Source organism: Mytilus edulis, chromosome 4 (genome assembly GCF_963676685.1).
Source record: "Mytilus edulis chromosome 4, xbMytEdul2.2, whole genome shotgun sequence".
NCBI classification, from domain to species: domain Eukaryota; kingdom Metazoa; phylum Mollusca; class Bivalvia; order Mytilida; family Mytilidae; genus Mytilus; species Mytilus edulis.
In genome coordinates, this window is record NC_092347.1 from 48,091,384 (window position 1) to 48,106,053 (window position 14,670).

A 14,670-nucleotide genomic window follows, 5' to 3' on the forward strand; every position below is an offset into this window, starting at 1 on the left:
TGGTACAGTGCCAGAAGATTGGAAACAAGCAAACGTAACAGCAATATTTAAGAAATTTTTGGGAAAAAAAGTTTGTTTCCAGTTTTTGGAGAAAAAATAATTTGTTTTTGATTCTGAAAAAAATAATGGTTTGTTTCACTCTCAGCTGCCCACTATATGTAATGCTATAATTGAAAGAAAAAAATTGTTTTCGACTTGTCGCCTTGTCGCGAAAAAAAAAAATTCCAGAAAAAGACAGAGGAAAGCAGATTGATATGGTTATCCTTGAATTTTCTAAGGCCTTTGATCGTGTCCAACATAAACGGCTGCTAAACAAACTACAGCATTATGGAGTGACAGGATAAACACACAAGTGGATTCAATCGTTCCTAGCCAAACGTACACAACAAGTCATCGTTGAGGGAGAATCTTCAGAGAAAGTTCCTGTGGTCAGCGGAGTCCCCCAAGGGACTGTACCTGGACCGGTACTATTCCTCCTATTCATCAACGACTTACCCGACAACATAACATCCAACACACGATTATTTGCAGACGATTGTATAGTATACAGAACGATAACATCTACTGCTGATACTAATTTTCTACAAGAAGATCTTTACAAACTTGCAGAATGGGAAAAAACCTGGGGCATGGACTTTCACCCACAGAAGTGTAGTGTACAATCTACCACTAGATAACGTTCACCAATAATACACTCATACACGCTTAAGGGACAAGTGCTAGAAAGATAAAAAAAAAAAGAAAAAAAAAAAGTACCAAATACCTTGGAGTCGACATTGAATCAGACCTGTCCTGGAAACAACACATCAATAAAGTAACTAAAAAAGCGAACAGCATGCTAGGATTCCTAAAACGCAACATAAGAACATTCAACAGCGAAACCAAGACAAATGCATATGTTGCAATGGTCAGATCCAACTTAGACTACTGCGCAACAGTATTGAATCCATACCAAAAAGAGCAAGTAAAAAAGATTGAAATGGTTCAGCGTCGGGCAGCCTGTTATGCCACCAACCGCTATAGGAACACCAGTAGTGTGGGCAGCATGTTAGAAAAACTAGACTGGGAATCATTGGAAAACAGAAGAGTTAAATTACAGCTTACATTACTCTACACAGTGGTTAATGATTTTGTGGACATACCATGCGACACGTACTTAACAAGGCAATGTCATCGAGAACAAGATCATTACATACCAAGAAGTTCCGGCAATATTCAACCAAGACTAACGGCTACAAATACAGTTTTTTTTCCAAGAACAGTGACAGTTTGGAACTCACTACCAGCAACTATAGCTGAGGCTCCCTCCTTGGTATCTTTCAAGAGGGAGCTTTCAACACTTTCTATCTAATCTGTACAGTCCCCCATTTGCCAAGTAAGTCAAATGATGGATTGGAGCTGTGCCGGCGGGGATTATTTTCCCTGGTACCGCCACGGAAGCCGGATTGGTTCTGGCAATGTGCACTTTACTATCCATATCCGTATACTGAACCTAGGTTTTTTCAGTATACGGATATGGATAGTAAAGTGCACATTGCCAGAAAACAAAGAAATATCGATGACATCGTCAAATACGTTAATAAAGTAATACAAATAGACAGGAAATACTAAAAAAAATATGAAAAACATTGATTAACAAAATTTTAATCTGCTAACCGAGTCCCTGTGTTGCTTCCAAGGTGAGCGACACAGGATCATGAGAACCTCTAGTACATAAATGGGGCGAGTTGGTGTAGGGCGATTTGCTAATGGGACGAGAGGTCTTTCTTCTCTCCCTTCTACTGTTTACGTTTCAGTGTGTGTTTTCCGGTTGATTTTACAGGTTACCAGAAGAAATGCATCATGAATAATTGGCAATGGATATCTTTCATTGTTCTATTTTTCTAATTGTTTTGATATTAGAATTATTATCTTCATATACAGATGGAAATTATGGTTAGTAATTTTAATTTTTTCCCCCCAATTTACATTTTAATGACTACAACGGTACAACTACAAGCATCAAACACGATCGATGACAAATTATCCAGATTTTAATTAAATATACACCTATCCCAATTGATTGATTAAACAGTTACCAGTTTGATTTATATTTCATATTAGTATAACCAAGGATATATAGTATTCAACCTATAGGGACTCCAAGTTCATTCTTTCACAGCATAAAGTCCAGTGCAAGTGCCCAAATGTAGAAATGTTCAGGTATATCTATTTTTATTACACATTTACATTATTAAAATATGGGATGTTTAACTAGTGTGTACAGATCAACTTTCCGAATTTGTGTAAACTAAAAAAATTATAAGCATTCAATGATAAGGGACAAAAAAAATATGAATTGAATACATCTTATGGCAATGTGTCCACCATTTCTGGACATCACAAACGTTCCCGTAAAATTTTGACATCATAATAGAAAATATCTGAGGCCACAATGGAAAAGTGATTGTTTTATGACATCAAAAGTTCAAGCAGGACAGATTCTCTGGTCAAGCGGGACAGATTTCCAAATAGGGACAAGGTACAAATGTATATTACATTGAGACATTTGTTGGAATGTTTTTTTTAATACATGTACATGTATACGTGTATGTATTTAAAAGTGCCCAGAGATAAAAAAATTTGTGAAATCTGTAAAAGTTGCGAAATCGAAAAATGAACAGCACATGCTGCTACACTGCAGAGGTTACTCCAGTATTAGAGAGACTTTTCTATTAAAAATGTTCAAAATTACAGGAAAAAATCTAACCACATTGTGCGATAAAAATAAAATAAAACTTATATTTAATAATACATCTTATACGGCACTAAAATTATCTTCCTCTTTCGTAACAAATTGTTTAAATGCAAGAAGTATTCTATGGCAATAGATTTTCATAATACCTTTAATCTGTTAATTGTTTATTCACATATATAATTGTTTGTATTTCACTACCATGCCAAAGGGGGGCCCGCTGACTCACCTAAGGGGTGCGTGCTCCAGTCATGCGACAGTGATTCCCTATATAATCAACCAATCCAATTTTTTCCCACGTAAAGGAGGGGACTCCCCCCCCCCCCTAGATCTGCCTATGGAAATATCAATAAAAATTGATACAAACTTATAACTTTACTTCTATTCAACAGAATGTATTGATTCTTGTTATTTAGCTGTCTCTAGAGTATAACAAACAACTCAAAAGATGTTTTCATATCTTTTATCAAGCTACAATCTAAATTTCATAATTCATTAGTTGACCATTTATTGAACTTTTCAACATGTCAAGGTAAAGAATCTCAAATTTAATAAAAATAACTTACAAGGTATATACGTAGATGCTGAACAAATATAATATACAGATATAAACATTACATTTTCTGTTGAAATTAATTAGTTTGAGGTTAAAACTTAGTTCGACTGGACTATTTTCAAATTAGTCCATATTAAGGTTAGAAGGGTTCAAAATTATAAATTTTTGGTGTTTTTTAAATGGTGAATCTGACCATTTTGTTAGATTTTGAATACATTTATTTTGTGTCAGAAACCTATATAAAATATTATGTCATAACTTGATCACAATCCAAATTCAGATGGTATCAAGCTTGAACATGTTGAATATTGTGTCCAAATTTGACCCAACTGTTCAGGGTTTGACTTCTGCGGTCCTATCAGGCTGTGCTCAGCCAAGCATTTAATGTATATCTAATGTTCTAAATGCTAACAAGGTCTGTGCCCGAACAGACTTATAAAATTACTCCAGTGTATAGCGCTTAAAACAGGCTCATAATTTTACTCCAGTGTACATTTAGAGTGCTTTCTTTTAGGTTTTATCATGTTTATGATCATGTTGATCATGTTGATTTATAACAGAAGTGTGTTTAACTTTTTTGATTATATGGTTTTATAATGACTAAGTTTGATGAATATGTTTTAATTTTGCTTACAAAAACTGTGTTTTAAAGTTATTATTAAATGTCTAAGTATATCTTATTTCTGTTACCTGTATTATGACGCAAATGAGAAATATACTATTTTGGCCCAAATAAAATATGGATAGTGTCGCAAATGAAAAAAAAAATTGGTGAAAAATTAAAGCAAAGCACTGCTTCAAGTCTATAGTTAACTTATAATAGTTTATGTGGTTTTAATGAATGCAATTAATTTTCCTTGCTGTTTTTTTTATCATTAAATAATGATAAGTACATATTACATTGATATTAACATGAAGACATTCATGACAAACTTATCATATAAACTGTCCATTGACCATGTGTTGGTTTTTTATTGATATTCTATTTTGGTATTTTTATCTACCGCTTTGAATGACCTATGTATTTATAGGAAAATTCATGACTCTTTAGGTGAATAAAATATTAGAAACTCATGTTTTGAATAGAGACCTACATTAAAAAAGTTATTTGAACTGATAGGTTGATTAATTATCATATATATTGAAGTCAATGTTAATTGAACATTTAATCTTCTTTGTTTACACATGACTGTGACATGTACAGTCATCCATGAATGATTGAATGAAAATTATCCTCAGATCTATACCTATATATTTACAGAGAAATTACCAAAGTATTAGATACAGGCATAGATTACCTTAGCTGGATTTGGCAAAACTTTTAGGAATTTTGGTCCTCAATGCTCTCCAACTTCGTACTTTATTTGGCCTTTTTAATTTTTTTGGATTCGAGTGTCACTGATGAGTCTTTTCAGTTTTGTAGACGAAACGCGCATCTGGCGTATATACAAAATTTATTCCTGGTATCTATGATGAGTTTATATACACTGTGAGGGTGATACAGTTAGCCTAAATGGGTGTCTAGATCTCTAATTTACACCAAGATATTATTGTCAATGCAGAATAATTGTTGTTGTTCATGAGGTTGTTCAAGCGCACACTAAAAGTTGTCATAATATCAGTTGATTTTTAAAGTCTATTCAACAGCTAATCTCAAAGCTTTTTGGAATATAAAATTTTACCATAAGCTTTTCAATCTGAAACAAAATTTAGGCTTCAAGCTAATTGCTGCAATTGTGTGAACACATAAAGGGGTCACTCAATTAAGTGGTTTAGTCATGTTAGTCAGAGGTTAAAAAATTTAGAAGGCAACTTGATAATTCATGTATCAGATATGAAAACTTCATCACATAAAATTTAAAGTCATTTAAAAGGAATGCTTGCTTGTTTTTGCAACAAAGGAAATAAGCTGATATCCATTTCACATTGACAATAATATTTTTTTTCACCTAAAAAAAATAACATTGATAGATCTATATGAGTATCTTTCTAGAGCACTTGAGTTCACCCCTAGTCTGTGGTGGAGTTTGATTTGCTCAGTTTTTTATTGTCTTAGTTGTCTTTAGTACACTTACATGTATTTAGTACACTTACATGTATTTAGTACACTTACATGTATTTATCTTTTAGGTGTTTTTTTCAATTTTTCTTTCACTTATGATTTTTTAAAGATTTTTTGGTATCACATGTATTACCATTTTTTTTTAAATAACTGAACAATAATCCATATAAAATACTACATGTATCATGACTATGTTAGTAATGTCTTATTTTCTAATTTTTGTCAGTTATCCAGATTTTTGTAATAATTTTAGAATTTTTTAGGTAAACCATTTATTCATTCATCTGAGAAATTCAACAATAACAGACAAAGAGTATATGAATTTGTACAACCAGTATTGTATCAAAATGGACAGAGAAGGGAAACTACTCGTGATCAGGTACATTTGTATTTTCTTGTTTTTAACATGTAACCTGACAGCAAAGGTGTAGTAACAAATATGGACAACATCAGGGTTTGCGTTCAATATCCTAGCGGCTACACAGTGCTACATAGATTTATGACTATTGAACGTGAAGCTAGCCTAGTTTCTATATAGATATTGATAGCAGCTACGTAACCGCAATGTAGCTGCTACGATATTGAGCGCAACCCTGTTATATTTTGTCATCCACATCATTGTCCATGTCCCACTTTATGTTAGATCATCAGTATCAACAACACCTTGAAAATAGTTGCACAAACTTCCACAAAACAGATTCTTCAACAAGACATCATGTTTTGCACCTACTTGTTACAATATAGAAAATGAAATTCTGTAATACATGTAAAACTTAGGGATATATTTAATACTAAGAAAAACATTACAACAATGATATAAAGTCAAAGTGTACTTTTGTTTATTTTTTTATTGCTGTTTGATGCTGTCATATTGACCTTTACCTAGTACCTTTTCTATAAGGCTGCAAACATTTTTGGTATGATGTCCATTGTTGTCGTCTGAAGACGCATTTGGTTTCCAAACAATAACTTTAGTTTTAGTGAATGGATCTTTATGAAATTTTACCAGAAGGTTCAATACCACCATAAGGAAGCTTGGGATTGATTTAGTTGTTATGGTACCAACAGTATATGAATTAAGGGCAAAAAAAAGCATTTTTGTAGTTGCAGGATAATATCTTTGTGTGTGTCAGAAGCCTATATTATTGAAAAAATTTGATCTCAATCCAAATTCAGACAGTATCAAGCTTGAATATTGTGTCCAAACATAGATGTAATACCTGGGTATTACATCTATGGCCCAAATTTGTCCCAACTTGTCTGTCCTTTATTTGTAATGAGTCACATGTATAGTGATGAATATTATCTTATATTGTACTATTGAACCTTTGAAAAAAGGGCAATGTTTTTCAGTACATTGAATGTTCAATAATCTTAACCCTTGACAATAGAGCAAAAAGGTGTTTCCCAGCAGGAAGTTATAAGAGTCATGTGGTCAAGCAGCTGTTTCACTGCACTTTTAACCTTTTTAAACGATTGAAATACGACTTTTCCTTTTAAACAAAACAAATTGTATTATAGTTCATGTACATGTATATGTATTTTCTTAAATAAGGCTACCCTTAAAAAAATCCTGGTCTAATAGGTTGGCCATAGATGTATTACATCTATCGTTTGGGTAAGTAGGTGGGGATTTTAAAATTTTGTTTGGCCAACAACACATACAATACATGTTTTAGACAAGAAAACGATGTTAGAGCAGGGCAAAATCTTTAAAAAAAACTAATTAAAATGATTGCTGTCATTAAATATTTTGTATTTTCTGCTATATTATATTACTACATGTACATGTAGGTGGGTAGGTAGACAAAATCAAACAATTTAAATTTTATTTTTGCCTGATGAATTAACACTACATGGTTTTATAATTTTTGACAACTCAACCCACAAGCATGTTGCAGAATTTTATTGCTATATGGATCACAATACATCTATTGTCATAAGGATATAACATTAATGAATATTAAATGAATAAAATTTCCTTCATTTTTTTTTCTAACTGAGGATAAAAGTAGCTCATTTAATAATACATGGTCACTCTGAGCAATTATCAACCCTTTAAATGGTATTTTCTGTTGAGGGTGCAGCATATTTGTCACAGAAGCAAGACAAAGTGGTCCTAAATAACATTGCTGCATTGTTAAGTTTTGAAAGTTATTTTTCATTTTCCCATATTTTGCTAATTTATATATTGAACTAAATTTACATTTAGTCTAAAATTACTTTTTTAATACATAAATAACTTTGTTAAACTGTCATGGAATGAATTGAGTCTTTGAAAATAAGTTCCTACAAGAAAAACAACATTTAAAAAAGAGTTAGAACTTTGTTTCATCTCAATGAGTTTTCTGCAGTTATTAAAACTAGCATATACACATCTGATTTCCATTTTAATTTGAATATTTGCATATAATTTTTAAAACTACATGCAGTTGAGACACATCTGTGTGTCAACAGTGTATTTTATGCCAAACATACATGATAGATAAACAATTTTTAGTTATTTCCTGGCTGATAGTATATATCATTTATATTTAAGTCTTTTTCTTGCATGACTTAAAAGTAACTTCCTTTTGCATGTTGTGACACTTATTATGTCACATGATGTATGAATACAATAAATGGAATCAGTAACATCCTTTTACTAATTGATTGCCAAAAAGTTGTGATATATTCATATATTCAGAAGGATGCCTCCGGGTGCGGGAGTTTCTCGCTACATTGAAGACCCATTGGTGGCCTTCGTCTGTTGTCTGCTCTATGGTCAGGTTGTTGATGCTTTGACACATTCCCCTTATTCATTTTCAATTTTATTGTGCTGTCAAATGAATAGCAGTACATTCTGATTGCTTGGCAATATAAAAATTGTATTATACATTGATCTTAACATGGCAGTCTTTAACTCTTGAAGTGACCATGCTTCCAGGACACTTATACTAATATCTTCTAAATATTAAAACTGTTAAAAAAGGATTGTAAACTATATATTGATGTAACCATCACTGAATATATTTTTGTATGGACATACATTTACTAATTTTTTGTCAGAAATTCATTTTGCTGTTTTATTTTAATCAAAATGTAGTGAATACAGTTATACCTATATATTATGTCATTGTTTGGATTCAACTTTATTTTATTTGGTCTTAACATGGTTTTATCATGTTTATATATCTAAAATTTGTTTTTCAGAATAAGCATATAGAGAAAGCAACAGTTATATTCAATGCCTTCAAAAAGCGTTTTGTGATAGATATTCATTTAAATAGGTAAGGATTATAGAGATTTTTAGTGTCTGAGTTATTTAGTGATAAATTGTAGGTAAATGGATATGTACTAGTTTAATAACATGTATTTATTTGTCCAATCCATATTTACACTGAAGTCATGAGTACAAAGCCTATACAAGTACAAATTTTCAGGTGTTAAATGTATTTTTGGATGTTCATATCTCGTGAAATTTAATGCAACAATAGAAATAATATTGCTCTTAAATTAAAGTGTGTTATGCACTAGGTAACCGTATACCCCCATTTTTTTTTTCTTAAAGTATACAATTTCAAATTGGTTAGGTGTAAAAATGATTATATGTCACTTATTATATTTTTCATATATACATATAGCTTGCGTGATTTGTTTGTTTTAGGTTTTTATTCACAAAGTCTTATATTGAAAAAACCTTTAATGAAAGAAATGAGCCTGTGATAAGAAAACCAACGAATCAAGTAAGTCATATATATAATCATAACTATTCGCTTTGATCTATCAAGTAGGTCATATAATTATAACTAACCCATGAGATCTAGTGATCTGATTAACCCTTGTTCATTAATCAGCTCCAAAATACCATATGCATTTATTATGCCCCATTTATGGGCATTATGTTTTCTGGTCTGATCGTCCGATCGTCCGTCCTGCTTCCGGTTAAAGTTTTTGGTTGAGGTAGTTTTTGATGAAGTTGAAGTCCAATCATTTGAAACTTAGTAAACATGTTTCCCATGATATGATCTTCCTAATTTTAATGCCAGATTAGAGATTTTATTCCATTTTCACGGTGCACGTTAAACACATTCTTATTATGGTTATTGTCCTTGACTCTTAGGACTGTCTTTATTAAACTTAGAATGCTGTACATTTTTTAAAGTTTGACTTTTTGCTGAATAGGAAATAACCTTTTCAATTGATGCTCAGTCACTACAACACCATTACATGCATTATATACAAACCTTTAGATGAAGGAACTATAAAGGTATTTTATTTTATAGAAATCTTCATTTGAAAAATGGCTGGCAGAGTTAATTCTTTATAATTTTAATGTGCGTATTGTTATGCGTTTACTTTTCTACATTGGCTAGAGGTATAGGGGGAGGGTTGAGATCTCACAAACATGTTTAACCCCGCCACATTTTTGCACCTGTCCCAAGTCAGGAGCCTCTGGCCTTTGTTAGTCTTGTATTATTTTAATTTTAGTTTATTGTGTACAATTTGGAAATTAGTATGGCGTTCATTATCACTGAACTAGTATATATTTGTTTAGGGGCCAGTTGAAGGACGCCTCCGGGTGCGGGAATTTCTGGCTACATTGAAGACCTGTTGGTGACCTTCTGCTGTTGTTTTTTTCTATGGTCGGGTTGTTGTCTCTTTGGCACATTCCCCATTTCCATTCTCAATTTAATTTCAAATTATCTAGCTGAAATTACAAATCCAAACGATTTTTAATACTGTGCATGAGAAGAGATTCGGAGAACTTCTACAAAGTGTCATGGTGATCATGCAGTAATCATCACAATAATAGTGGTACATAGGTTCCTGTTAAATTTTACAGTAAATGACATGTAGCAGGGTTGGCAAAGTATTACCCACCTGGGAATTCCCGGGCGGGAAAACCCGGGTTTATCCGGGCTGGGCAATACTCCCAGAAATGGGTATAGTGGGCATTACTGGGCAATATGATTTTTTAAGCTTATTTTAACACAAAATAGTAAAGACTTGTTATAGTTTCATAGTATAACAGCTAAATATATACTTTTTATACAGATAACCATTGAAAGTCATTTCTAGAAAATTCAATTTCATTCTCTTCCCTATTAATTTTATATGTAGGCAGAATACAAGATTTGCGCATTTAAAGATACCAAGTATTGTTTCAATAATTCAAACTTTGAAAAATGCATTTTATTGCAGTGTTTAAGTGAATTGTTAATTTTAATTGTCATACATTCATATTGCTAAATAAACACCCTACAGGGTCATGCCATTAACACTTATAAAATTGAAAGGACTGATTATTGTTACATAAACAAATCTGCTTCTAATCTAAATAATTACTTATTAATTAGTGACAGTACATATACATTATTTAAATGTGATGTTTCTTTAATACATGTAATTGTTAATTCTTAATAGGAGCTATATTCATTTGAAAAAAATGATTTATTTGCTTTCTATTTACAGTTTGCCAATCTAGACATATGCTAAACAAACAAAATAGGGTATAAATATCTTATTAAATGTATTGCATTTGTGTTTATCACTGAATCCTCTTTAAAATTCAGACAAATATTTTATATTACCCAGTATTGCCCAGTATTACCCACTAAAACCCGGATTTTCCCAGTATTTCCCACTGGGCTGGGCAATACTCATAAAACCCGGGTTTTTGCCAACCCTGACATGTAGTAACATAGATCTTTGCAACTATTAGGCCAATCTTTCCTAAACTTGACAAGGATTGTGTTCCAGAAAATCTTTTATTAATTAATTTTATTAATTTATTATGACAGTATGGAACATATGATTGCAACAGTTGATAATTCTGATTGGGTATATTTAAATTTTTGTTATACCCATTTCTGTCAAAGTTTATTATGGTTGTGAATAAATTTTCAGGTTTTGAAACATTGCTACTACCATGGAACAGTTCGTGGTGTACCACATTCCATAGTGTCTTTGAGTTCCTGTAATGGAATAAGGTAAGCATCCATTGTTCGTGGTGTACCACATTTCATAGAGTCTCTGAGTTCCTGTAATGGAATAAGGTAAGCATCCATTATTCCTGTAATATACAAAACTGTTTAGTAGCAACATTAGATCCCTATAACCTATATTAGATTTTTATGTATCCTTGTCAAAATGAATTTTTTTCAACAATATTTTGTTTATTGTTTATTTTGTATTTTTATTATTGCTGAATTATCATTGTGGAATAATATATATTATTTTATTATAGAGGACATATAACAGATAATGAACAGAGTTACTACATAGAGCCAGCAGCAGAAGGAAGGTATCATAAGTTCTATATAGAACCAGATACCAGACCCTCTGTATTTCATTCTGAAGGTTTGTACCCTAATTTGCATATAAATACATGTATATATTTGCATACTGTGCTGGTGTATTTAACTTGTCAGAAATGAAACATCATCCCTGAAAAATATATATGATCCCTTGGTACTGGTGTTTTTTCATGGACAATATCAATATTTATGGAAAAAAGACAACTGATTAATTAAATATGGTATACATGTATCAACTTCACTCATTTAAAGACACACTTTATTTTAATAGTGCTAGAGGTATATTAAAGTTAGTCTTTGTTCAATATATATCGTATTCTAACTACCAAAAAAACAGAAGTCTATCAGAAGTGTGCAGATCTAACTTAAGTTAGCCTCAACCAAATGTTATAACGCTTATACACAATGCTTTTTATCACACAATAAGAGTTGTATTGTGACAATACAGATCAAATTTGAATATTAGAGGTGAATATTAGAGGTCTCACTTTTACTGTTCTTGAGTTTTCTCCCATTACAAGTGGAAACAATTCTGAATTTTTTGTTTCCGTTCTTTAACTAAACTTTGCCTCAACCAAATGTTATGAAACTTATATACTATATCTCAGATTATTTACAAATTTAGGTAGTGTCACTTTTACTGGTCTTCAGTTATGTCCCTTTATAACTTTATATTATACGTGAGTTAGGACATCATTCCCTATATGTTATAGCAGTTATTTATTTATTACTAGATTTATAGATATCTCATTCTAAGGTTATTTGGGGGTAATTTTCGTATAACTTTTACAGTCTACTATAAAATCACCACTTATTTTTTATTTTGTAGATTTCAAATCCAAACATTCCATATACCTTAATAATGCAACAATTAATTCCTTACACAGAAAGGAATTCTTACAAAGGGTATGTATATATTCCAAGGAGTTGTAGTAGATGATTTGTTTAAATCAGAACTTGACAATTATACAGTGAAACCTGTTTAAACCGAACCTCTTTGGGACTCTAGATTTTGTTCGATTTTGGCTGATGTTCGGTTTTATCAGGTTAACCATGCATACAATTTGATATGATAGGGCTGAAGAATATGTTTGGTTTATACAGGTTTTCGGTTTACACAGGATTCGGTTTAGCCAGGTTTCACTGTATATAGTCTTTTTGTATACTTTGTTGACCTTGACTTCATATGAAAAATTAAGAAATTATTTTAACCTTGAGATTGTTACCTAACAGTTAAATGATTATGTTATAAAGTGGATACTTTATTTGCAGCAAATTGTCTGAGATGAAATATGACCTAGTTTTAAAATTGAATAGTCATATCCTAATTTGCCATCATACTTAAATATCTTTAACTGACACTAATTAAGGCAGATAAAAAATTGAAATTGATGGATGAAAAAGATCAGGATTTTGAAATTAACAATACTTTGAAAAGTATAACTTTCATTCTGCTGTTATTAAAATATTTATATTTTTTATTATTAAATATTTCAGTCAAAACGTAGTATACGAGCACCAGCCGATAGCAATAGAAATTCTAAATATGTAGAAATGTACATCGTTAATGATAATTCTGTTGTGAGTATAGTTATATAAAGACTTATGGGTGGGGGGATGTCCTTTTTTTGGCCGATTATATGCATTTGAATGGGGACATTTGGTTGGAACAGTAACAAACAGTGGGAAGCAAGTTCTTATATAAACAGAATTTCTAAAATATAGGAATATAGCATTATGTTTGTATTTACGTCCACGAAAGAAGCTTATATTTCATTTAAAGTTCATATATCTAGAGAAAGTTGAAATATTTAGGCAATTTCTCTGTAAAGAAGATTATTTTCTGTGTAGAAATAGATACAGTTGATGAGTGTTTTTTGTAATAGAGATTGTATTATGCATTTTAGTATAGACAGCATAGGGGTGACAAACAAAAAATATTCCAGAGATCTCAGGAAATAGCCAATTATGTTAGTAAGGTGAGTATCTACTGAAACATAATGAAAATTCCATGTTTAAAATGACGACCATCAGGCCTTGCGGTCATAAAACTTTTGAGTCACTTTTTTGTACTCATACTCGAAAATCAACCAATCAAAATGCTGGATTTCATGTTTTGAGCATGATTTTTGTGCTCCAAGCACTGAGCAAAGTTTTATGACTTCAAGCCCAGATCTAGCTGGAGTTTCTACCTCTGGTTTCATCAGTGATATACTGTGAATTCATTTATTTTCGTGGATACCAATTTTCACTGAAAAAGGAAAAATTACATGTTCGTTAATATTTGATATCCAGGTTTTGCTGAAGTTTTTGGCCTTTTTAATTTTTTTGGATTCAAGCGTCACTGATGAGTCTTTTGAAGATGAAACGCGCGTCTGGCGTATATTAAAAATTTAGTCCTGGTATCTATGATGGGTTTATTTGCATACAAGCTTATACAACATTTATTATTTGGTTGTCATTTGATTTCGTGGTTCACTTGTACTCATGAAATTCACGAAAATTGGTATCGAACGAATGATAATGAAACCACAGTAAAGGATCAGATAAATAGTAAACATGATATGAATTGAAGAAACTTCACAATTTAGTAGACAGCAGAGAAGATAAAAATCTGTAATATATATTCAAAAAAGAAATGTGTCTGCTTCAGATGTGAAAAATGATTTTTGCCAACTTATAAATAGACTGTCAATATGCTAAAATTGTTATATGTTTCGCAGTAATGCATGTTTTGTGACATCAAGTAATTTATTGATATTGAAATTTTAAAAATGTGAGAGAAGAATATCTGAATTTTTCAATGCAAACATTTACTATGTTGAAGACTTGCCTGAAATGATATTGCAATATTTTTCTGAAATTACACTAATAAACATTAATAAAGAATATAATTTACCCCAAAGGTGAATTAACAAAAAAAAAAAAAATACAAACGTGAGGAATGTGCTCTCATTTTAACCACATTTTTTGGACCAAGTGAAGTATGGCAATAAGTAAGGGTTGGGTTACATCAAGG

The 14,670-nt window shown here is 31.5% G+C and overlaps 2 protein-coding genes across 2 annotated transcripts in view; both read left to right on the forward strand.

Annotated features, from left to right (window-relative positions):
- Positions 1 to 835: 835 nt before the first annotated feature.
- LOC139521418 (uncharacterized) lies at positions 836 to 1,351 on the forward strand. The gene has a single exon (XM_071314894.1). The coding sequence runs from the start codon at positions 836 to 838 to the stop codon at positions 1,349 to 1,351; it is 516 nt and encodes a 171-aa protein (XP_071170995.1).
- A 396-nt stretch (positions 1,352 to 1,747) lies between these two features.
- Positions 1,748 to 14,670, forward strand: part of LOC139519849 (zinc metalloproteinase-disintegrin-like BmMP) — a 38,235-nt gene continuing 25,312 nt past the window's right edge. The window contains exons 1-9 of the mRNA XM_071312127.1: positions 1,748 to 1,935; positions 5,616 to 5,731; positions 8,545 to 8,621; positions 8,999 to 9,077; positions 11,242 to 11,324; positions 11,582 to 11,694; positions 12,481 to 12,557; positions 13,149 to 13,232; positions 13,559 to 13,630. Coding sequence (XP_071168228.1) covers positions 1,857 to 1,935; positions 5,616 to 5,731; positions 8,545 to 8,621; positions 8,999 to 9,077; positions 11,242 to 11,324; positions 11,582 to 11,694; positions 12,481 to 12,557; positions 13,149 to 13,232; positions 13,559 to 13,630 — 780 coding nt within the window. The 5' untranslated portion in view covers positions 1,748 to 1,856. The remainder of the gene's footprint in view (positions 1,936 to 5,615; positions 5,732 to 8,544; positions 8,622 to 8,998; positions 9,078 to 11,241; positions 11,325 to 11,581; positions 11,695 to 12,480; positions 12,558 to 13,148; positions 13,233 to 13,558; positions 13,631 to 14,670) is intronic.